Source organism: Aulonocara stuartgranti, assembly GCF_965226115.1.
Source record: "Aulonocara stuartgranti genome assembly, chromosome: 10".
NCBI classification, from domain to species: domain Eukaryota; kingdom Metazoa; phylum Chordata; class Actinopteri; order Cichliformes; family Cichlidae; genus Aulonocara; species Aulonocara stuartgranti.
In genome coordinates, this window is record NC_138946.1 from 17,057,642 (window position 1) to 17,081,519 (window position 23,878).

The 23,878-nt window shown below is 41.6% G+C and overlaps 3 protein-coding genes across 5 annotated transcripts in view; 2 read left to right on the forward strand and 1 right to left on the reverse strand.

Annotated features, from left to right (window-relative positions):
* On the forward strand, positions 1 to 10,584 carry kl (klotho). Its single transcript, XM_082549638.1, has 13 exons — positions 1 to 907; positions 2,281 to 2,711; positions 2,795 to 2,874; positions 3,000 to 3,162; positions 3,592 to 3,697; positions 4,887 to 5,036; positions 5,153 to 5,388; positions 5,896 to 6,091; positions 7,579 to 7,757; positions 7,859 to 7,966; positions 8,094 to 8,199; positions 8,350 to 8,476; positions 10,112 to 10,584. Exons 1-13 carry the CDS (start codon positions 188 to 190, stop codon positions 10,444 to 10,446), a joined length of 2,937 nt encoding a protein of 978 aa, XP_082405764.1. The 5' UTR covers positions 1 to 187; the 3' UTR covers positions 10,447 to 10,584.
* A 1,640-nt stretch (positions 10,585 to 12,224) lies between these two features.
* Positions 12,225 to 16,156, reverse strand: rfc3 (replication factor C (activator 1) 3). The gene is made up of 9 exons (XM_082548939.1): positions 15,930 to 16,156; positions 14,226 to 14,363; positions 13,991 to 14,058; positions 13,748 to 13,845; positions 13,373 to 13,554; positions 13,125 to 13,261; positions 12,938 to 13,036; positions 12,784 to 12,853; positions 12,225 to 12,687 (listed from the first exon to the last, which is right to left on the reverse strand). Exons 1-9 carry the CDS (start codon positions 16,014 to 16,016, stop codon positions 12,496 to 12,498), a joined length of 1,071 nt encoding a protein of 356 aa, XP_082405065.1. The 5' UTR covers positions 16,017 to 16,156; the 3' UTR covers positions 12,225 to 12,495.
* Positions 16,157 to 16,436: 280 nt separating this feature from the next.
* stard13a (StAR related lipid transfer domain containing 13a) overlaps positions 16,437 to 23,878 on the forward strand; it is a 56,753-nt gene continuing 49,311 nt past the window's right edge. The window contains exons 1-2 of one of the 3 annotated variants that reach the window (XM_082548935.1): positions 16,437 to 16,664; positions 20,710 to 21,698. In XM_082548935.1, the coding sequence (XP_082405061.1) occupies positions 20,973 to 21,698 (726 nt within the window). In that variant the 5' untranslated portion in view covers positions 16,437 to 16,664; positions 20,710 to 20,972. Of the gene's footprint in view, positions 16,665 to 19,332; positions 19,450 to 20,709; positions 21,699 to 23,878 lie in introns of those variants that run through there. The other 2 variants (XM_082548934.1, XM_082548936.1) reach the window with 2 other exon arrangements.

Sequence of the window (23,878 nt, forward strand, 5' to 3'; positions counted from 1 at the left end):
AGCTCGTTGCGTCAGGTGCTTTGGCTAATAATTGATAGATTTGGAGAGGCGGCGTGTGGTGGGTTCACAGCTGGCTGACTGCGCTCCACAGTCCCGTGTTTAGTGACTGAAAAGCTCCAAGCATGATTAAATAAGAGCCCCTTTAAGGGACAAAACTGGACATCCAAAGCCAGTATTGACGGCCACCATGAAGGCTTTGCTCACCTTCGTGACATTTCTTGGCTTCTTCACCCCCGTGACCGCAAAGCCTAACGCTGGCTTGAAAACCTGGGGTCGCTTCAATAAGCTGCCCTATCCGGCAGACAAGGCTTTCCTCTATGACACCTTCCCCAAGGACTTCATATGGGCGGTGGGTACGGCCGCGTACCAGGTGGAGGGCGCATTCGAAAAGGACGGGAAGGGGCTCTCCATTTGGGACACTTTTACGCGCGGCGGCACCCGAATGATCACCGGAGACGTGGGCAGCGACAGCTACCACAACATCAACGCTGACATCCGAGCCATTAAACAGCTAGGGGTCAGCCACTACAGATTTTCCCTGTCCTGGTCCAGGATTTTTCCCAACGGTACCCGTGGCAGTTACAACGAAATCGGCACCAACTACTACCGGACACTCATTAAGAAGCTGAAGGAGATCCGCGTGGAGCCGGTGGTCACGCTCTACCACTGGGACCTGCCAGACCACCTGCAGCAGACCCTCGGCGGATGGAGCAACCCGGAGCTCGTGGGGATTTTCAAAGACTACGCCGATTTCTGTTTCCAGGCTTTCGGGAATGACGTAAAGTACTGGATCACCATCGATAACCCCTTTGTGGTGGCGAGACACGGATATGGCACCGGAGTGGTGGCTCCCGGGATAAAGACCGACCCTGATCTTCCATTCCGGGTTGGACACAACCTGCTCAAGGTGATTCTATGTTGTTCCTGTGTGTATGTGTGTTTTTTAAAATATCTAAAATATGTGCTTACATTATTAAAACAACTTTAGTGAAGAGGATTTGAAGGGGTTATTTCTAAAATAAAGAAATTACCTGTTTTGTAAGTATTCATTTGACTCTGTAGCCAATCCAATACTTAAAGCATCTTTACGTTACATTTTCTGCTCTCTGGGCCAGCTCTCCCATAAAAAGGACATTTTTAATGTCAATGAGACATTTTAGGATGATATAAAGTCATATAACAGTCACTTTACCAAAAACTGACTGGCGCTTATGCCTTGTGAAGGGAATGTTCTTTCTCAAATTCACTTGATATCATTCAGGGGAGATATTTTTGACAGAGTACAGGCCAACAAATCTAAAAAAATTATAACACTTAAACTAAGATTGCCTGTAGTATTTATTGTAAATGACTTGTTTCCATCCAACCTGTCAGTTTGGGGCATAAAGAACACTTCTGTTAATGGGAAATGCATTTTAAAGCAAAAAAGAAAAAAAAAAGCTAGATGTAGCAAATTTGATACAAATTAAAACTCATGTATGCCATTATTTCCCAGTTTAGTCTTTAAAGGGTTACAAAAGTCTTTTTAAAGCAAGATCTAGCCAAGAAATTGCAACAAAAATATGACATCACAGTATTATAAAGAAATTTAAATGGTCAAAAAGGACTTGATTTATTATATTGCAGGTACAATCACACAGAGTCGTAAAGATACTTGCAAAACATGTCATTATTTTATATATAACGTCTTTGTAAATCCTGCTGACTACACGTTAGTTCACAAATAAGCAAAGCTATTGCAGACAATAACCTCACAGAAACAAACATCTTACTATGTTGATTGTTTTCTTAATTTTTCTCAGCACCATGAGTAACTCCTTATCATTTTCTGCCTGAGGATCTTTACCGACCTGCTGACAGCGAAGCTCATGGCTTTGGCTCGCCATGCTTATTTGGATTTGGACTCTCTTAAAAATTATGTATATCTTTTTTTATGGTCTTGTTTACTGGAGTGTAGAACGTTTCAAGATGCTTGAAATGTATGACTTACATGAAGACGAAGCGGGTGGAGCAATGACAAGTTTTTTTCTTTAAAACTGTTAATCTATAAACTCCATCATCGTGGATAACCTGATTGTGTAGGAACGAATATTTGATCGAGCTGCTCTCATGAGTAATAATGTATTTGTTTCTGGGCTGCTGTGAAAATAATAAATCTCAAGGCCTTATAATATTTAATATTATTAATGTTATATTTGTTTTGTGTCATCCTTCCCAGCATTTATGCCTACATCCCATCCACCCATCTCCCCTCTTTTTCTGTGCTTCTCCCTCCTCCAGGCTCACGCAGCTGCTTGGCATCTCTACGACCGCCACTACCGTCCACGACACCATGGCAAACTGTCCATGGCGCTGGCCTCTCACTGGATCAAGCCCAGCCGCACTCGCCTGGAAAGCCTGAGAGAATGTCAGTGCTCCCTGGACCACGTCCTGGGTTGGTTCGCCCGGCCACTGTTCATAGATGGGGACTACCCTCCCTGCATGAAGTCAAGGCTGGGCTCACGTCTGCCCTCCTTCACGCCGGAAGAAAGTGAACAGGTGAAAGGAACAGCTGACTTTTTTGCCCTCTCTCACGGAGCGGCGCTGAGCTTCCATCTGATCAACGACAGCCTCAAGTTTGGGCAGCAGGAGGATCTGGACCTGAGGATGCTGCTATACTGGGTCAACACGGAGTATGACAACCCCCCCATCTTTGTGGTGCAGAGTGGTTGGTAGGTGTAGACGCTCTGCTGATTGCACAGCACCTCTTTGATGCCATCTCATGTCTCTGTTGAACGTCTTGGTTTCCATGCAGGTACGTCCTCGGCAACACCAAGACAAAAGACCCAAAACACATGTACTACCTCAAGAGGTTCATCGCCGAGGCGCTAAAGTGTAAGTCCAGTGTCGTGCATTGACATTCTCATATCAGCATAAGTGGTCATAAAAACAATGGCAACCCGATATCTTCACACTGAAACTAAATATGGGTCATCTGCACTGTTGTGTTTGTAATCCAGCAATCGTCATAGATGGAGTGAACGTGATTGGATACACCGCCTGGTCTCTGATAGACGGCTTTGAGTGGCACAGGGAATACGGGATACGACGGGGGCTTTACCATGTGGACTTCAACACTCCTGACATGAAGAGGGAGCCAAAGACATCTGCCACCTTTTACAGGCATGTGTTCAGTTCTTATCATTTTGTGCAGGTATCTGTTGAATTCCTCCAACAGCAGAATAAGTTACTATGATAATAAAATGCTGTACAGCAGCACAGCAGAGCGATAAAGCTGATGAGCCACACCAACAACTCATTTCCACTACCTTCATGTAGTGGGAAAGAGTTGTTGAAGCTGGATTAAGAAGAGATTTAATGATCAGTAAGCACCAGTACCAAGAAATGGGATGTTTACTTTGAGATCATTGATGGAGAAGATGTAGAGAAGGTTAGACAGCACAACATATCTGCAGTAACCGTTTCATCTTGGTTCAGTTAAGGACTCTTCTCTTTTTATATATATAAAAAAAATCACAATTATGTCTTACAAACACAGTAAAGAGACACAATAAAGGAAGAAAGTTTGTGCCGCTGTCATCATTCCTACAGAAACGTCATCCAGAGCAACGGTTTCCCAGAACTTCCTGAGAACAGACCAGTACAAGGATCCTTCCCCTGTGATTTCGCCTGGGGTGTGTCAGCCAACTCAATCCAGGTGCTTGTGGGTGTTTGTGCATGTAAACTGAGCCCGGGAGGAGATGGTGTGTAGGCACTGCAGGGGGTTTTGCAGATGGATGCGGAAGTCATGGCGGGCCAGAGGTCGGATAATGAATGAAAGGCGATTAGAATGCTTGTAACACACCCAAAAAAGATTCCAGGTCTGACCAACCGTCTCAGCCGTGGGCAAAAAGATGATAGTCAATAAAATTCTAAAAGATAATTTATTGACACGATAATCAAAAGATAAAACAGTCCAGTGTCCCATTTGCGAATCAAGTAAATACACACAGTCCCAAGGCCAGAGCCAGCTATGCCACAATGCCTGTTGCACTCCACGTGTTGACTTCAACAGGGGTTAGCACCACCCTGCAAGTAGATAGCCAGTGGTCACTACAGCCTCTGCAACTCTGCTGCCTTTAGGCTGTGGCATATAATAGGCCCTGGCCTGCACAGAGAGACAAAATGAAACACTCACTATATAACTCACAGTGCAAAACCCATCCATCCCAAACATATCATATTTCATTACATTACACAGTAAAGCACTATATAAATACAGGCCATTTACCATTTTACACACCTGCAGAGAAAGACAAAATGACACAGCAGTGTTTGTAGTGTGGGCTATAAGTAGACCAGTGTATCAGTGCAATCAGGTACACCTGCCTCTAATTAGTCCAGCCCCATTACAGCCATTGGCTCACCAAAAATGTGACACAACCACTCCCAACCCAGTGCAACTTCAAAAAACAATATGGAGCTGAATTAATACAGGTACATTCGTCTACCATGTTACATGCTTCCTTGGAGATGTCAACTCAAGAAAATATTAACTTAACTGTCTCAGCTTTGATTCAGGGACTCACAATAGAGCTGACAATGGACCTGTTTACCTGTTTCTACCATCTGTGGGGCTGATATCTATAACATATTTAACATGACGGCTCTGTTGGACATTTTGAAGATTTATGCAGTGATTATAATATCTTATTTGAAAGTATTTCTCTTGCCCTGATCGAACTTGCATCGTGTGGATTACATTACTTCCAGCCTGCGTTTTCTATGGTGAAAGTCCAACTTAGAAACAGGGACAGTAATTAACCCTCTCTTAATCATAAACCACATGAACCCTCAGAGACATCCTGCAAAACTGCTTTGATCGTTTTGCATCGTTATTCGCACAGGTGGAGACCACGCCCACCCAGTTTGCAGACCCAAACGTTTACCTCTGGAACATCTCCAACAACGGAGAGCTGCTGAAGCTGGAGGGCTTCAGCGCGCCGCCTCTACATCGAACCCCACACTGTGCCGATTACGCCACCATCCGCCAGCAGGTTGGCCATTTTACCCACCTGCCACCTGTTTTGGCTCTTTTTTGGGTTACAGCATGTAAAGGTTTGAGGGAGGTTTCTTAGTTTCAGTGTGTATCCCTCCTCCTTCTCCTCCCTAGGTGGAAGAAATCAGGCAGATTGGAGTAAACCACTTCCACTTCTCCCTCAACTGGTCAGCTCTGGTGCCTACAGGGGATGTGGCTCATCCTAACACCACCCTGCTGGGGTACTATCGCTGTTTCTCACGTCAGCTGCTCCAGGCTAATGTCACACCTGTGGTCACTCTTTGGCACCACACCCGCCAGCGCAGCAGCCTGCCGGCCCCGCTGGATACTGCCAACAAGTGGCTGAACAGGTCAGATAGAGCGCTTATATAAACACCGTTTGAGCTTGAAAATTTGCTCCGAATACAGAACAAATACACCTTAATTTCTATGAGTCATGGTTTATCACAGCTTACAGTAATGGGCAGAGTGGTGTGATATAAAAGCAAACATGCGGCGATGTTTCCAGGAACAGTGTGTCCATGTTTTCACCTGCGTGATCGCTGACTGCTCCGTGTTTTCTCTTCCTGTAATAAAGAGATACTAAAACCAGCAATCCCAATATTTGAAAGTCTGATGTGCTGGCATTTTTAACTCCATTAGTGACATCTGACGTTGTTTTTAAAGTAGAATGATAGCCACCATTATTATTTTTTGAAATCACATGTAAGTGCCTGAATGTTGTCACTGTGCAAAAGTCTTGAGCCACAGTACATACTTATACTGTGTATATACTTATTTTTTATTAGATATATCAGAGCAGCAAGATTACTTCCATTTCAGTTTCTTAATGTAGATATTGTTTTCCCTTGTAACAGTAAGACTCCAGAGGCCTTTGCAGACTATGCCAGGCTTTGCTACAGAGAGCTAGGGGCCTATGTGAAGATATGGATCACCCTGAACGAACCAAACGATGAGATGGTGAGCTACCCGGAGGGCCATGAGATGCTGCGGGCTCACGCGCTGGCCTGGCATGCTTATGACCGCGAGTTCAGATATGCACAGGGAGGAAAGGTCAGTGAAGTGCTGGTTCTGTGTGGACCAGGGGCGGATCTAGAGAAGCTTTCTTAGGGTGGCATGAGGGTGGCAAAGAAATCAAATGGGGTGGCAAAATCAAAGCCTCCTCCCCCCCCCCCCCCCCCAAACACATATGCAGGTGGTTACATATGGTTAGAATGATTCAGTAAGCATACACGTTTTTCATATAAATATAGTCTATAACTTAATTATTGTCTGTAGCCCACATAATTACACACTTTAGTTACATAAAACATGTGAGTTTTGATGTTATGTACTGTATAGCGTGTATAATAAATAAATATGTAGCCCAATAAGTATAAAATCCAGAAAGCTACACAACATGGGGCGGTTCGTTTACAAAAACAAGTCTAACTTAAGTTTCACACTGTTTTTTGTTAGAAAACAATCACATAGTTACAGCTTAAATTACACAAAATTTCAGAAATCTGCACTGTGATGAACAAAAATTTAAACCTAATTTTTCATGATTTGTTGGATTAACCCACTGAGGTCTGAAATACAAACGGCCATTTTTGACTCCTTTTGAGTTTACGTTTCACCCTCAGATTGTTTCATTTTATTTTTTCCCCCTTGCCTTGTTTGGTATCTTTTCAGCTCAACTGAATTTAGTTATTTTTTTCACTGACATACTGCATTAGTACTACTATTACTATTAATAGTACTATTACTGATCTGAAATCACACAAAGAACTTAAAATCCTAGTAGTATTTTTTTTACTGTAAAAAAACCCCCACAGACATGTTGAGTACATTTTTATAACTTGAATTGCAAATATAAATTCTGTATATGTTTACAAAATGTACAGCTATTTATCTAAAAATGCAGCCAATACACCTGCCAGGTTTTTTTTTTCCATTTTCTACAACCATTTAAAAATATTACTAAAACTAAAATGAGAGAACAATCAGGTTTTGCAGTAAGATGCCCCACAAATGACGTGTGCCAGTAAAAAAAAGTTTAAAATAGTCATGTGATTTGGAGGTGCAGCGTGTCCGTGGACCACAGAGGGTTAATAACACTCACCTTCCTTCCATTTCCAGAGTGCAACATCCAACCACCTGTGTAAAAGCCAAAATTCCCATGGTGTTGTTCAAAATGTGCTCTGGCACAATCATAAGCATCGCTTGCTACTAAAAACAAGAAAAAAGCAGGTCCTGCTATGGGCTGAACCATTTATTAATGGTGGTGGGGGGGACGGGACACTATCCAATATATTCAGTTTTAGCATTTATATTCACTGTTGACTGTAACTACACTCAAACTGTTAATGCTATCTTATTTTCATAAACAACACTGTCATATGTAAAACTGGGGTGGCACTTGGGGTGGCAAGGGATCATTTTAGGGTGGCACTTGCCACCCCGTGCCACCCTTCTAGATCCGCCCCTGGTGTGGACACCAGGAGAAAGAAATATTCTCAGATGCTCACCTGAACTTGGCATGCTTTGTGTAATATCAGGTGTCTCTGGCTTTGCATATGGACTGGGTGGAGCCGGCATTTTCATTCAGCCGAAAAGACGTGGAGCCGGCTAAAAGGGTTTTAGACTTCTGCGTCGGCTGGTTCGCAGAGCCAATCTTTGGCAGTGGGGACTATCCTGTGGGGATGAGGAGCTGGCTGCGGCAGCTGAACTCACTCGAGTACAAATCCTTCATTCACAGTGTGGTACAGTTTTAAAGCCTTGTGTGTAATATTAAGTGTACGCAGTTAAATTTTAGTTATATTTTATGTGCTTCCACAGACTGCCAGTTTTCAAGAAGGACGACAGACAGCTGGTTAAAGGGACGTATGACTTCTTTGCCATCAGCCACTTCAGTACCAAGCTTGTGACTCACGCCAAGGAAGACTCGTACGACCTCACTCCTCTGGACACTCCACTCTGTTTTAATATGACTTCAACACTATCCAGGCTCATCAGAAATTATTTATTAACTAATAGGAAGTTCTTTAGTCACTCTTATTTTCTACATCTACAGATACACCTACACAGCAATGCTTGAAGTCCAACACATGATTGATACCACGTGGATCATGTCCCCAAGACCTGTCGTGCCCTGGGGACTGAGGAAAGCCCTCAACTGGGTAAGACTGTTGTGATGGTTGTGGTGTGCAACCATCTGTTTCCCGTTGCAGTTATGTGTTTTCATACTGAGTGGATGAAAACTTTCAGGTCAGATGTTGTTTCAGTGTAATAGCAGCATAAGAGGCTCTGTTTTTTTTTTGCTCTGTAAGGTGAAAGAGCACTACAGCGACGTGCCCGTCTACGTGATGGCTAACGGGGTCCAGGAAGATCCGGCCCGCTTCAAGGACAGCCTGAGAGTTTACTACCTGTACAACTATATCAACGAGGCACTTAAAGGTGAGACTTTTTTGTGGATTAATGTCATGCAACTTGTGTACAATCCTGTAGAGATAAAGTCTTCTCCCCTCTGTGGCCTCAATGCAGTTTAATTATTAGACAGCTATTTAGGTCACTGATCCCAGCTCAGTCAGCTGACTTGGACCCACGTAACTGCAAACACAAATATCAACAGAGATGCACGCACAGTCCACGCTGAAGTTTTGAGTCAGGTCCCTGCCCTTGTAAAGCTTACTGTGTTACACCAAAGGATGATATCTTGTAGTGTTGCTGGAGCCACATTAAGTTTATTATTAGTCATTTTTTTAAGAAAAGCGATGGGAGAGACATTTTCACATGCACTTTGACTTTTGCCAAAGTACAGGAAATAACAAGAGCACTCAGACAGCGCAGCTCCACCCGAAGAGAAAGAGCTATACTTAAACTTTGTTTTATGCTGATGTCAGCATTGGTAATATGAATGTTGTACTGAAAAATAATGTCTTAAAGAGCTCAAACACACAAAGTGCTTATGTCCTCCAATCACTAATATGTTGTTTTAAAGTTTGGAGATAACCATGGAAACTAAGGGTTTTTCCTCATTTTTGTGACCCTGATTTGACCTATGACCTCAAAGAATTCTATAATAAAATGGTGTATTTAATTATCTTTACCCTTATGACTGGAGCAGAACTGGCTAAAATCTTTGGCTTCTATAAGATGTAAAAACTTTTAAAAGATATATTAAGATATATTCATGCAGGGTGTGGTTTTGCAAAACCTTATGGAGTGACATAAGGTGACATAAAAAAGTGCGCTCTACTGCTCTCACTTTGCCGTTTGATATGAAATATTGCTCAAGAGGGTTTGTCGAAATTATTTTTCAAGATCATTTGGCCTTGGGCGTCAACAGTGAAGGTCGATGTCAATTGCTTAGCCAACCTAGGCTGGAGGTTATAGCTAGAAATGTTTTTTTACTTCACTTGGTTGGACAGCTGTTATCTCAGGCTGTAAGGAGAGCATTTGTAGGTAACTTATTCTTAATACGGCGACAGCATCTATGCTTATTTGGTCTTTTTCAAAGTAGTTTATATACACAGGTTAGAGCAATTTTTATTAAGCTCCTGAAGCGCAAATGTAGAGCAATATCTAGCTGCATATGTTTGAGTTAATGAATTATAGAATAACTGTAGTATTTATGTGTTGTTGGCTGTATAGGGCATTAATGTTTTATTTACTTTTATTCATACTGAATATCTGAGGTTGCAGAAGACTGGGTGGTAGAGAAAGATGACTGGGAAAGTACAGCTAAGGTGCTGAGGTTCCTCTCTTGGATAGGGTGCCAAGAGAGGAACTGTGGTACTCCACAAGAAAGTCAGGAGCAGCAGAGAAGTGTGTGAGGTAGGTGAAGGACATGTATGAGGACAGCGAGACAGACAGGTTTAAGGTGGGGGTGGGATTAGGTCAGAGATTGACTAAGTTTATTCTTTTCTCCTGTCACTCAAGAGGAAAAGACAAAGACCTCAGAGAAGATTTATGGAGGCTTGTAAGAGTTTGAGATAGAGTCAGATGATCTGTTGTGGTGACCCCTAAAGGAAGCAACCAAAAGAAGACTCAATATCTAACATGCTGCCTTTCCTCCTCTGTCCTCCACAGCATACACTCTGGATGGTGTAAACCTGAAGGGTTACTTTGCCTATGCCCTGAACGATCAGAGAGACCCGGGGTTCGGCTTGTATGGCCAAGTCCACGAGGAAGTCATTGTCAAAGCCTCTCTTTCCAACTATCGCAACATCATCGAGCATAACGGCTTCCCGATTCAAGGAGCAGAGCCACAGCTGTGTCCCAGTGTGGCACCGCCCTGCCGTAGCTGCCACGTCCTGGGCAAGAGTCCTGTGATGGGCTTCTTGATTCTGGTAGGTTCAGGGGTGCTGATCACCCTGGGCCTCATTATTTACTATACAGCCAAGAGACACAAGGAATGTTACTGATGGCAGGAGCTGCTTCGACCAAAAGTGTGCTTGCAGCAGTGCAGTCTGTTCAGACTGTAATAGTTTGGATTTGATGCTAAAGGAGGTTTGATTTAAGACATGCTGCAATCAGCCTCACATTTTAGGCTTTATATGTCACTAAGTAATGCTGGTGTTAATAAAACATCTCTATTTTAGATAACCTTACGTCTCCAATACGTCTATTTGTTTTCATTGTATGGAGAGAGTGCAGAGGATTAACAAGTTCACAAATAATGGTCTGTCCAGGGTGACACATTCTTTCTCCAAGACGAGTACTAAATAAACAAAATTAAGCAAATGCTACAAGAACTAAGAAGTGGCTGAAAGAGAATCACAAATGAAGCTGCGCAGACATGTTAGAGTTGGGATCAAAGGTCTGACAGTCACAAAATTAATTTTGATTCGCAGGACACAAACCGCATTCATTCCACCTCTAAGTTACTTTGAGTTTAACAAGAAAGATTACAGGACAGTGAGCTTTTAAAAGACATGTAATTATTTATTTGGACACTTAACAAAAAGTGTAAATTAAGCTCTATAATTCAGCTTTTTTGTATTATTTGCATTAGTTTGGCCATTTTTGTTAGTGCAAGTGAATCTCTGTTTGTGTGTCCTGAAGTAATGTGGTTAGAGCCCACAGTTATATAATTACATACCTGCAGCACACATGCTTTGGCTCACCCTGGAAACATGTTGCATTACGCCCTTGTTCCAGCTGCCTTTACATACAGTACGTACAGCTGTGAAAAAGAAAGTTTTCACAGGAGTCTATGCAGGCCTGTGAAAAACCAAGTACACACTACACTCTAAGTGCACTTCCACAGGAATAAAGTAGGTTGCAAGAGTAACTCCTCTATAAAAGCAGAAATTTTGAGTTTGCTGCTCTGGAGCACTAAGCTGTGCGTTTACACGTGTACAGTTTTCCCAGGAGTGGCCTACAGCTCAGACTCATAGTCCTCAGTTAGCAGGTTAAATGTTAGAATTCATGACAATACAATTAAAAAAAGGCTGAACACATGCAGCGTCTTTGGAAGGACTGCCAGGAGAAAGCCTCTCTAAAAGGAACATGGCAGCACAGCTCAGATGCATCTGAACAAACCACAAGACTTCTGGAACAATTTTCTTTCGACAGGAAAAACAAAAATGCAGATGTTGGTCATGCTGCACAGCATTACTTTTAACAAAAGCCAATTAGCATATCAGCTCAAACACCTCATACCAACTAGTGGAGGGCTGATGATCTGGGCTCGTTTTGCAGCCACAGGACCGTGAAGTGGCCACAAACTCCTCTGTATGCCAAAGTATTCTGGTGAAATTAGGACAAGCAATAGGACAACGATCCCAAACACAGCAACAAATTTACAACAGAGAGGCTGAAAAAAGAAAATAAAGTGCTCCAATGACCCAAAGTCCACACTGAGGCCTGATGGAAATGGTGTGGAGGGACCTTCAGCGAGCTGTGCATACATGAATGAATGTATCACCCATCTGTAATTGTATTCACCCTAGTTTGGGCAATCTTGTTATCCATTTACTACAGGCTGACTCATCCTGAAATATGATGCGTTACATCCCCCTTTGCTCATACGTACCATGCATCAATATCTCGATTTCAGGTTAAAAAAAAGGCTCAGTGTTTATGATAATCATTATAGATTTGGTCACATCCATACAGCATACAGATCAGAATATCTGTAATCAAAGCAATTTATTGTTTTGTTCAGTACAATGTGAATTCCCCCCCCCCTCCCGGGGTGGTCATCACACCACCCCTATTAGTAGTTTACACGACTACACAGAGAGATCAAAGTTTACTAACAGCGTTTAGCGCTGAGGGTTTTGGGCAACTACGCATAAAGCCAGAAACTGTAAGACTTATTGTGGAGTAAACTGTGTCAGCATCACCACAATGCCTAAAAAGAACAGAAGCCTGTCTCAAGTCCAGTGAAAGTTGTGGAGGCAACAAAGAAACGCAGCTGTTAAACTCCTGACCAGAAAAATATCGGTCTATTTAAAGTCCACTTAAAGTCAAAACATCATCGCATCCAGACCATCTTCCATGAACTTCTTGTAGATGGCCATGAACTTGGCAGTGAACGCCTCCAGGTGGTAGATGGCTTTGCTCCCCAGCTGTAGTCTGTGCTCATAGTAGGCTGCAATATGAGCCACCTCCGTCTTCAGCTGCCCATCACAGTTATTAAGCAACTCTTTCACGAGACACTGTTAGAGGAATGAACAAGGACACTTTTACAGCCTCTTCATTAAAGACAACCACAAACTGCACTTTCACAGGAGATAACGTGAAGTAAACGATACCTTCATGATAATCTCAGGAGGGATGCAGTGGGTCAGGAGCTCATACAGTCTGGCTCGGACCTCCAACAACCTGGAACAAACACGGGTGGGAATTTTCATCAAAGTATCTCCACAAGTTTGATCTCTAACAGAACCAAATCTCTGTCACATGTACCTTTGAGGACTCTGCTGGCTGACGATGGCATTAGCCGTTTCTCTAAGATAAACCTCCCAGTCTGTCTCCGGGACGTCTTGGTCCACTGAGAATGGATACCTGTGAATAATAAGATATGCTAAATAAGTATGTGTTTAGGTTTAATTCCAACATAAGAAAGAAAATAGTAAGTTTTGCCACAACTTACTGCTGCACTCGGCAGGCTTCGCACATCAAAAGCGCTTTACGGAGGTTGCGACCAGATTTCTCGCCGATTTGCTTGGCCAGCTCAGGCGGGAGGACGAGACCCTCCTTTTTACAGACGGACGTAAGAATATTACAAACCTTAAAAAACAAGAATACAGCAGAGAAAAAGTTACTTTAATGAACAAAAACACAAGTTCCAAATAATGTAGATTAGTAAGAGCACGCCAAAAGACACCAAATTCGTCTCACCTCTTCTGTGCTCGGCAGAGGAACTCTAATCGCCAGACAACGGCTCCTAATTGGCCCGATGACTTTGGATGTAGAGGTGGAGCAGAGGATGAGTCTGCAGGTGGCCATGTACTTTTCCATCGTCCGACGCAAAGCGTGCTGGGCATCCTTCGTCAGTCTGTCCACCTCTGTTAGCAACACCACTGAGAAAAAGAAAAAAAATAAGGGTGCCAATTGCTAAATAAGTGACAGGTAGATGCTGTGACTTCACAGAGCTAAATGGTAAATAGGTGAAATGAGTTCACAGATAAAACATAATCCCGCAAGTCTACATTTTTACTCTTAACGGTTAAGTCTTCATACATTTGACTACAGGCTAAATTAGCACACTTCTACCTTTGAAGTCTCTCTGTGTGCTCGACTGGATTTGCTGAGACTGTGCCACAGTTTTGATCAGCTCTTGAATCACCACGCGGTCCTGGTTCCCCGCATCACTGTACAGCACAGAACAGAAATACAATAAACAAACATTAAAGCTGAAGCAAAAAGGCCTTTTATAGCAACTATAGTTGTCACATGTACTGGAGGGAAAAAGTAAAGATACAGGAGTGCAACTATCAAGTAAGAAAATCTCCTCACCTTGGATTTACTTCCAAGTGATAGTTGCTGGCTATGGTGTTAATCTCAATTTTCTTCTTTGAGGGAGCCTGCAGACAAAAACCACAAACTGGGAAATCAACTAAATCTTTAAGTTGTAAGTCTAAAAAGTTGAAGATTGATCAGAGATGTGACTCTAAATACAGCATGTGAAAGGTGTATTTTACAGAAGTTATTCGCTTGGGGAGAGTGATTGTTTAATTATTTTCCCTCTTACCACAATGGTCTGGTGCTCAATGCGAAGCTTTTCCACCCCAGGACCGTAGAGCTCCCTCAGCAGACACATGATGCGAGTCTTCTTGCCTGCACCTGATGGACCGTACACCAACAAGTGTGGGAAGTCACCACCCTGAACCTGAAACATTAATACAAAATTTGTAGTTTTTCTTTCTTTTTTCCTTGTGTTTGAAGTTTTTTTTTCTAAAGAATCAGACATTATATCTTTGCTTTTAAATATTACCAACATTGCGTTATGTTGCCAATGAGAGCAACACTGCTCTGCATGCAAAGAAAATGTGACAACTGTTATTAAACTTTACTTTTCATTATCTACAGTATATTATATACCTTTTTATATTACTTTTTCTTAGCTGTTCTTGTTCAGGAGTTTACGTCAACTCATGAATTATCAAGGTCATGTCAAGGTTATTTTGGGATTTTGTTTCTCCAGCGTAAAAACGTTGTGCAGTATACATCTTAAATGACCAAAACACAAGACAACAACCCAAAAAACAAGAATTGGGTGAACAAGTTTAAATTTATTTTATTGATGGTGCTGAAGGTTAACTTCAGACCTATTAACTTCTCATTAGTTATCACAGTCGACTACAACTGGTAGTTTCTCTTTGCCAGCATAGAAAGGATTTGTTTGACAGCACTCATTGGACTGACCAATACTCAGAACAATGTAAAATGCCAAAGTCAGTAATTGAAGATGTGCCAGTGGTAGCGGTACACTGCACAGAGTGGATGGAATAATGGAGAAGGGGGACTACATCCAAAATCTAGATGGTTGAAACTTGGACAAAATTGGGTGCTGTAACAGGACAATCATCCTAAAAATAAACCAAAGCTGGTTTGGAAAAGCAGGCTAAACTACTAAAAGCTCCTGGCTAAACTGAACCCTTTTGTGGACTATGCTTAAAAGCCGGGTCCATGCTAGAAATCAACCAATTTAAATGAACTCTTCAGAGATGAGAGAAAATCTAAAATAAATTCAAACTTTTACAACCAATTATTTTTAAAGTCATAAAAGATATGCACCATGCAATCATTCCAACTTGGAAGAACAATAGTTTGGATGGATGGATAGATGGATGGAATGATTAAAAGCTCAATATTACCATTACACTCATGACCAAGACGTCAGTGGATTAAATTTTCTCACCAAAACTGTACGTTTTTGAAAACACCATTTTCAAGCATTCACATGAATGGAATAAGAAACACAAAAAGTATGAATAGTACCTCCTAAACGATGAACATATGTGAACAAGCACTTCAAAAACACAAGTTGTGTGTGCACAATACTCTGTCTAGGAAAGGATGGTGTGTGTGATGTGTACACAGAAAGTGTGAGAGGATGAGATCATCTTTAAGCGGATGTGAAGCCTTATTAAAATGGCATTTGCTCCATCAGATATAGGGATCTATTTTCCCTCTTGGTCAATACTGTGAGGTTCTGGCTCCATTATAGTGTCAAAGTGGAACAAGTTGCACATAGCTAGTAACGTCCACGATAGCATGAACGGGGTTGTTTTACAAGCTGTACACAAAAACCTCTTAACCAGCTCAGTAAATCCCCCCACAATTGTCTTGCAAAGCTAAACTTGTCGATCATGCCTGCTCACATGCAGCATTATTTACGACGCTACCGCCAATCTGAATAAACAGCCATCATGGAGGAGCTTATTTCTCTTACCAGGTTTTTGAGCTGCGCCGCCTGCTCTTTATGAAAGTCCAGTTTCCCGAGGGACGACGGACGATATTTGTCCACCCACAAACTCATTCTGCTATGGATTCAGTAAAACGTTACAGTCGTCCGTGTTGACAGCAGACACACTCTCCGCTTGCTAATCTCCCGCGAAATGTTATTCACACAGCAACCCGCGCGACTGGTTCCTGCTCGGCTACGGAGAGACGGAGAGGACAAATCTGCTACAGGCGCGTAGGTAAACCGGAATTTTCATTGCGCAAAAAAACAAAAACAAAACAGATTTTTTTTTTATATAGGACTCAGTAAAATAACGTAACTCAGTAATTCAATAATCTGTGAATGCGCTAAAATGTGATTTTTTTATTCCCTCCACATTCTAAAATACACTTTATATGTGATTTATTTAGCTTTTTAGCTACTACTATTGAGAGTTCTGTGGAGTCACACATTCGCAGTCAGCACATTTGTCTTTAAAACTGTGTGTAATTCCTCTAAACAGGCGATACCAAATGACCTTTGCTTGTGCCACTCATGCGTGACATCTCTCGTGTCCAGGTGCAAACGGACATTCATGTCATCGTCTTTACAGCAGATGACATGCCTTACTGGGTGGAAGCGATATAAAGGATTTGTTCATGGAAAACAGACTAATATCACAGAGGAATGTGAGACAGTTAATCCCATGCTGCAAAAACAAAGCTGTCATTTGACAATGAAAAGGTATGAGTGCGTAGTTTTTAGTTTTGGGGATTTTTTTCTAGAGGAGCTGACCTTACTGTACAATTATTTGCGTTTTCTATCTCTGTGATCATTATTTGGTCAGAGCACCTTTTTCTTTAACCCACGACTCTGGTTTTGCATCATTCATAAAAGTGAAAAAGTAAAAAAAGAAAAGAAAGAAAAGCAGAAGAAAATATACACTATATATACTTTAGTAGGCAAGCATTGTACTGGGTTTGGATCCCTTTTGCTTTCAGAACTGTCTTTGTTCTTTGTGATATGGGTCCATATGTTAACATTGGTAACATATCAGAGATGCCTCTGGAGGTCATTTGAGTACAGACAGTTTTTTTTAATGCTCAAGAAACCAGTTTGAGATGATTTGAGCTTTGTGACATGGTGTGTTATCCAGCTGGAAGCAGCCATCAGAAGATACATATGCTATGATCATAAAGGGATGGACATGATCAGTAGTCTGTAGCATTTAAACCATGCTCAGCTGGTACTAAGGGACCTAAAGTGTGCCAAGAAAATACCCTTGACACCATTACACCACCAGCAGCAGCAGCCTGAGCTGCTTATACAAGGCAGGGTGGATCCATGGTTTCATGTTATTTACACCAAAATCTGACCCTACTAGCAAAAATCAAAACTTATGAGACACCAGGTGACAGTTTTCCAAACTTTTGTCCAATTTTGATGAACCTGTGTTAAAATTAACCTCAGTTTCATGTTCTTAGCTGCTGCTGTAGCTTCAGGATTTGTCTTGTTATGTATTCAGAAATGCTACTCCACACAGCTTGATTCTAATGATTTTATTGAGTACTGTTACCCTCCTATCAGTTCAATGCAGTCTAGCCTTTTCACCCTGAGAACTGCTGCTCACCAGATGTTTTCTCTTTTTCAGGGCATTTGTTTTTATGAATGCTAGAGATGGTTGTTTGGGAAAATCCCCGTAGATCAGCATTTTCTTAAATACTCAGAGCAGCCTGTCTGTCAAAATCACCTCTCTTCCCCATTCTGATGCTCAGTTTGACCTCCAGCAGGTCGTCTGGACCATGTCTACTCAGTGAGCTGCTACCATGTGACTGGCCGATATAAATGAACAATAAATGCATGCTTTGAGTGTACGCTCAGGCTCACATCCACAGAACAGAAGCGTGTTTCTCTATGAGTCATTATATTTCCCTCCTTTATCAGAAGAACAGGTTCAGAATTTTAATACCTTGTTTTCTGCAACAACAGAGTTCAAAAGGTCGTTTTTCTTCTCTGATCTGACTGAATGTTTGCTGTCAAAATGAGGATTTATTCTCTTTTGCATTTCAAACAGTATATACATTCAACACTGTCAAGATAAAGCAGTTATTTCTTTCTGCAGCTACTCCTCATAAATGTTTGGTGTGACCCCTCCGTGGAATTGATTTGTACACTTAAAATACCAGAAACATGTTTTTTTTCCCTCTAAACATTCAAACTTTACCCATCAAACATGACCTTGATGTCTGTTTTTCTCCATTTTGTTTTTATTCTTTTCTTTTTACTCTGCTCAACCTGATCCAGGCGACTATACCTTTTTTTTCACAGGAATGCTACACGAAGCGTGTCTCAGCAGGTTAGCGTAGCTTGTATTGAAATACGTGCATGTTTTATTAATAGACTGGAGATAAATCATCACAGCACAGTGGAGCTGTGAAACATCTGGGGAAGGTTTATCAAGATTCTTCAAACAGGATCGCTCTCATGAATGTGAAGTTCTTCAAAACAGTAAAACATTAATCGCGATCGTCACAATTTAAAGTAAATGTTAATCTCAACATTTAAATAAGTCACGATGTTCCTGATGAACCAAAGATTTGGATGTGAAACTTTGAAGTTATTCTGATTAGGATTTTATTACATTGCTGATGCCTAATGTAACGGCTTAAGTAATTAAGTAATACCCTGAGAAGTTGATGTCACAGTAAGCAAAGAGACTTCTACGGTCTTCCCCCTTGTCCGGACCTCTTCTCCCAAAAAACGGGCCTCAACAGGCGGGATCATTTTCAAGGTTAACATACAAATAGCAGAGCTTCACCCCAGACCACAGAGGTTCCCTCCAAAATGGGAAAATCTGTGTTTTCAAACAATCCTGAAAACTTTTCAGTCCATCCACTTCTCTGTAAATATCACAGGTCTTTCAGTTGTTGATGAAAGCGCACAGGCTGTTAGAAATAGTCTGGAAGGCGAGATATTTACAGAAGATAAGAAGAGTTTGAAGCATTACCTCATGTGCTGTTGAGGAATCTGCTTCTGAGGTGAAAAAGTCTTTTGCTCTGGGCCATATTGTATAGCAATGAGTGAACAGGGGAGGGAGGGAGTCTGGTTTGTCTTCGTGCAGATATTTAATCTGCTCGATCGACCAACAAAAAGATTTGATTTCCTTTGTCTGGAGTGAATCATTTACCCTTTTTTTCTTTTTTTTGCCTTGCACAAACTTTCATTCACATGAAAAATAATAAATAACAGCCGCACTTCAGACAGGCACGCTTACACAAATAATCTAAACACCTGCCCGTGGAGCTCTCTATGTGTTCTCGGTGAGGTAATGTAGGAGGGAAAAGCATTCCTCAGCCCTTCTTTCACTCTCCTCCCCTCTCAGCATTTCACGTCTTTCCCCACATAAACTTAGTCGGTTTCACGCTGTATAAACGCACAGGTCACTTTGTTAGATCTGCTACCCCCTGATCTTCAGCCTGCTCTGAGGGAAGACTTCCTGGGTGACACAACCTTTGTGCTAAAATGTCTGGTATGTTGTAAATATGAGTCTGTGTTTGTTTACAATGCAGCGTGCTTTCATTTATGTGTGTGCGTTTTTTAAGAAGTAGGTCAGAATCCCAAATTCTCTCATATTCTGTCAGTTAGAGAGGATTGAAATGATGTTGATGATGTTTCACATCTCAGCTAACATGTGGGAAATAGTGACATTTGCGACATTGCTGTATTAATCCTCTATGTTGGAAAGGATTTTTGCATGTAAATACTCTCTGTGCTCTACAGTGAATAAGTATTTCTATGTAATTTGAGGGTTAAACATGAGTGTGTCTGTGTGTGTGTGTCTGAAAGGCAACGAAAACATTGAGAACCAGGGTAGGAAAGGGTGTGTTGGCTCCAGACAAAAATAGCTATGTTGCAGGAAAAAACAATGCGTTTGAGAAAAATGCGAGAAAAGAAAAATAATGAAAATGTCAGAGTTACAGAGGAATCAGCCAACAATCACATTCATGATGTGACTGATATGAGTCACATAATTTCACTAAAAATGGAAAAATATTTTTCTACATATTAAAGTAATCTTGTAAAAGCACACTGCCGCTGAGCTATTTTAATTCATTTTAAGTGTCCTGTATGCAGTGTTGAATCGACAGCAGATTTTAATGGAGCACTAACCATTGCTCGTTACCCCGAGAGTTATTCATTAAAACAAAACTAATGAATTCACAGAATGGGCCTCTGAAAACTGTCCAAGCAGCAGTTTCATGAGCGCTTCACGTAAGTTCCTCTACATCCATTTACAAAACAAATAGCTCTCTGTTACACATTCATATATATTTTTCGTCCCGCGTACATGTGAACATCGATCAGTTTACCCAAATATGCACACTCTGTTTCACCTGAGGAACACTGGAGGAGCTTTATCTTTGTAGGAGAATGATTTATACTCAAATCATGTGTTTTTTTAATCTATCTGTTTTATTTTAAAACTGCATGTGGCGATGCGGTGGTTGGTACTGTTGCCTTAAAGCAAGAGGGCTCCTGGTTTGACCCTGCTGGCTCATGAAATAATTGGCAGAAAATTCAAATGTTTTGACAACTGAGTGCTTATTGAACCGTCTGACAGTCAAAAAATATTGATTAATTTGCATATATGAGTATGAATTTGTATATTATGTGCTACATCCTTCATGTTTTGGAATTTATGTATAAAGGGGTTATTGAATGGATGGATTTTTAAATGTATTCTTGATTAACCGATTTCTGTTTTTCTTTCCTCTTCTCTATAACTCAGGCATCAAAGAACTTTGGGCCATTTAAATTTGGTCCAAACTGTAAATATCATCCATGCGTACTTTCAGTTTATCAGCTGCAGCTGGTCCAGTTCAGCTCCTTACAGATGGTTCAGTAGAGATGTATGAAGGTCCATCAGCTGCATTGCCTGTGCTGGAATAGTCAAACAGGCATACTTACCATCAGGTTGTCGATCTTCTGTTGGGTGACCTTCAAGGTCGAGCTACTTTCCTGCCTCAAGCCTCCATCGGCCATCTAAGAAGCATGTCTGAGTCTGTTCCTTTGCTGCTTTGTGCTCTGGATCCTGTAACCAGTCATACCACAAAATGGAACGAGCTGAAAATGGACAAGAGCTCCCTGCATGATGCTCCTGTGTCTGATTTCAGACAGAATGGACATTGTGAATGCAGACAGAGTTCAGACATGTCTCCTGGAGCAGGTCAGGACATGGAGGTGTCATCCCTGGATCGCAGAGCAGCTGTTCATAGTGATTCTCAGATGGAGGCAGAGAATGTAAAAGACTGTGGAGCTAAAATACCTCAGCAGAAAGACGAGAGCCCTGCAGAGACCCCAACAGTCCTGGACAAATGTTGTCATAAACGTCTGCCTGCATCTATGAATACACCAGAGGACGTGCTAAGAGTAGTAAAACACCACCCAAGCGCCATTGTGTTCTGTGATTACGACTGTGGGACTGGCAATCAGGTCATCAACGAGAGCTCAGATGGCGGAGAGTCATCGTCATCCACTTCTAAAGAGGCGGAGGGCGAAGACGGTGATGATGATGACTTTCCTGCAACGTTACAATATAAGGAATTCCTGGTCAGCCGTCGTCGTAGAAACTTGAACAGGAACAGGAAGTGCTTAAGGAGGAGACAGGATGCCCAGCCTAACAGCACACCATTTGACTGGCAAAAACTCAACAAGGGCAAACCTGGGTTCACAGGTAGCCAGGAGGAGGAGGACACATGGGAGAAGAATGGAAAACAGGTAAGGAAAATAAGAGGGGGGCTTGGGCAATAATAAAAAACAAAGAAGTCTTGTTCACTTAGTAGAACAGCCAGAGAAAGCACTTGAAAAGCCTTTATCCTGTGTTAAATTGCACTGCGGAAAGCCTGATCCTTTTTCCACAGCAGAGAGGGATCCGGTCATAGCAGGAAAAGCACAAGTTTTACTCGTGAAATTAACAACTGCTCCATTCAAGTATTCAAGTGAGCCAAGGCAGCCTGGACTGTAACGCCAATTTTAGCCACAATTAATCTTATTATGTCGCCCCTCTAGTTTCCTAAAGAGACCTGCCAGAATGCCTGCAGCTAAAATCTTTTTTTGCAACTGTGATCCCTACAGGCGCCACCAGAGGGCAGCAACGTCAAAACATTTCGAACTTGATTTCATTTGAGGGCCAGGAGTGAATTTCCTAAATAGGAATACTTTCATATCATCTTTGAGGAAAATATTCATTGCATTCGTGTGCTGCGTGCACAGCAAGTTGTCATGTGCTGATCCAGTGCTGTATTTAGGCTATAGATGCAGGGCAGCAGGGGGTCTGCACAATGTATTTGAATTTTTTAAAGTAGCCTGTTTTGTTCTTTCTTTTTATTAAATGCATAAAACTTAAAAAAAAAAAAAAGCTTCCATTTTTGTGTGCTACTAAATCTTTGCATTATTTCTTCAATTCAATTAAAAAAAAAGAGAGTCTAAGTAAATAGGAATCTTTCAGCAGGTTCCCCCCTGTTAGAAATTCCTCCCATATTTCCCTTGGCCTGGCCTGGCCTGGTCTGGCCCAGCATCTCCAATCCTCCCAGCATGCAACACACCAGCAGGCTTCCCGTAGTGTGACAGTGCCCCTGACTGTGTTCTCACACCTGTCAGAGCAGCCCTCAGCTGCTGGCACGTTTCCACAACAGTCCTCTGGTTTGCTGTACGCAGCTTTCCCGCCTTGGCCTGAAATAAAAGGATTATGACCAAGTAGCTTTTCAAGTTACTTATTGACAGACTGAGGCCGGGGCTCATTTGAATACCTGTTTAATTGAAGGGAACCCCACTGCTGTTTCACACATTCCTGGAATATTTTGGCCTGAGCAGTTTGGACACATCCCCCGAATGTGGACGACATTTTTGCCAAATTAAATGTTTAAAAGCAAGTAATTAAACTTTGCTTGGAATAAAATGTGTCTTGCAGGCTTGGTGATAATTATTCTGCCTTATTAATAGCTCAGATGTGAAGGTGTATTAATCGTTGCCACAGATTTGTCGTTAGTCTCTGGCAGCCTGCTGTCATGCCCCGAAACTTGAGAAAAATAAATCTGTGTTTTTACAGATAATGATATGACTTCACTTTCTTGAATTTGTGTCTGTGTGAGTATTATTTCGCCTGAGATAACCCTTAATATCTGTAGTTTTCTGAATTTGGATGAATATTGTAGAATTACTTTGCACCTCTACTACCAGTGCTTACAAATGTCAAAGTACACCTAATACTTAAGAAAGCAAAAGCATTATTGGAGACTTCCCATCTCTAATTCAAGTTACAATCTGGTTAATTGTGTTTGGGATAATGAAAGAAGATGAAGTACTATAAGGGAATTACAGTTAGGCCAGCTAGTACTTTACCCTTTGTCTGGGCTGACATTTAGACCAAGTCTAGATACCCTTTAAAGAGTATTGGACAAGACTTAAGCCATGTTTTTATTAGGTCCACTTACAAGATAATATTCAGCTGCGTGAAGTAAAAAGAGAAAATAGTATTTGCTATTTGATTTCATTTATTAAGGGGAAAAAGCTACCCAAAGCTATCTGGCCATTTTGTAAAAAAGTAGTTACTGTTTGTGTCATTTTTGGCATCAAGAGCTGAAATGTTAAAACTGTTTGTCATAAGTGGAAATGAGTCTTTCACATCACTGGGGGAATTTTAACCCACTCTTCTTTGCAGAATTGTTTTATTTCATCCACATTAGAGGGTTTTCCAGCATGAATGACCAGTTTAAGCTCATAGCAAAGCACCTCAACTAACATGACTCCAGACCTGTATGAGGCCACCCCATAAACATTCATTTTAGATTTTTTTTGAGCCATTCAGATGTGGACTTGCTGGTGTGTTTTGGATTATTGTCCTGCTTCAGAACTGGAGTGTGCTTCAGCTTGAAGACACAAACTAATGCTCTCTACTA

Bases quoted from the DNA above. Each gene is read 5' to 3' on its own strand.
- rfc3 (XM_082548939.1), bottom strand. From the start codon at position 16,016: ATGAGTTTGTGGGTGGACAAATATCGTCCGTCGTCCCTCGGGAAACTG. The intron at 14,364-15,929 runs GTAAGAGAAATA...TTAATGTTTCAG, and splicing joins CGGCGCAGCTCAAAAACCTG to GTTCAGGGTGGTGACTTCCC. The intron at 13,846-13,990 runs GTGAGGAGATTT...TGTGCTGTACAG, and splicing joins CACTTGGAAGTAAATCCAAG to TGATGCGGGGAACCAGGACC.
- kl (XM_082549638.1), top strand. From the start codon at position 188: ATGAAGGCTTTGCTCACCTTCGTGACATTTCTTGGCTTCTTCACCCCC. The intron at 6,092-7,578 runs GTCAGTGAAGTG...GTGTAATATCAG, and splicing joins GATATGCACAGGGAGGAAAG to GTGTCTCTGGCTTTGCATAT. The intron at 7,967-8,093 runs GTACGACCTCAC...CTACATCTACAG, and splicing joins ACTCACGCCAAGGAAGACTC to ATACACCTACACAGCAATGC.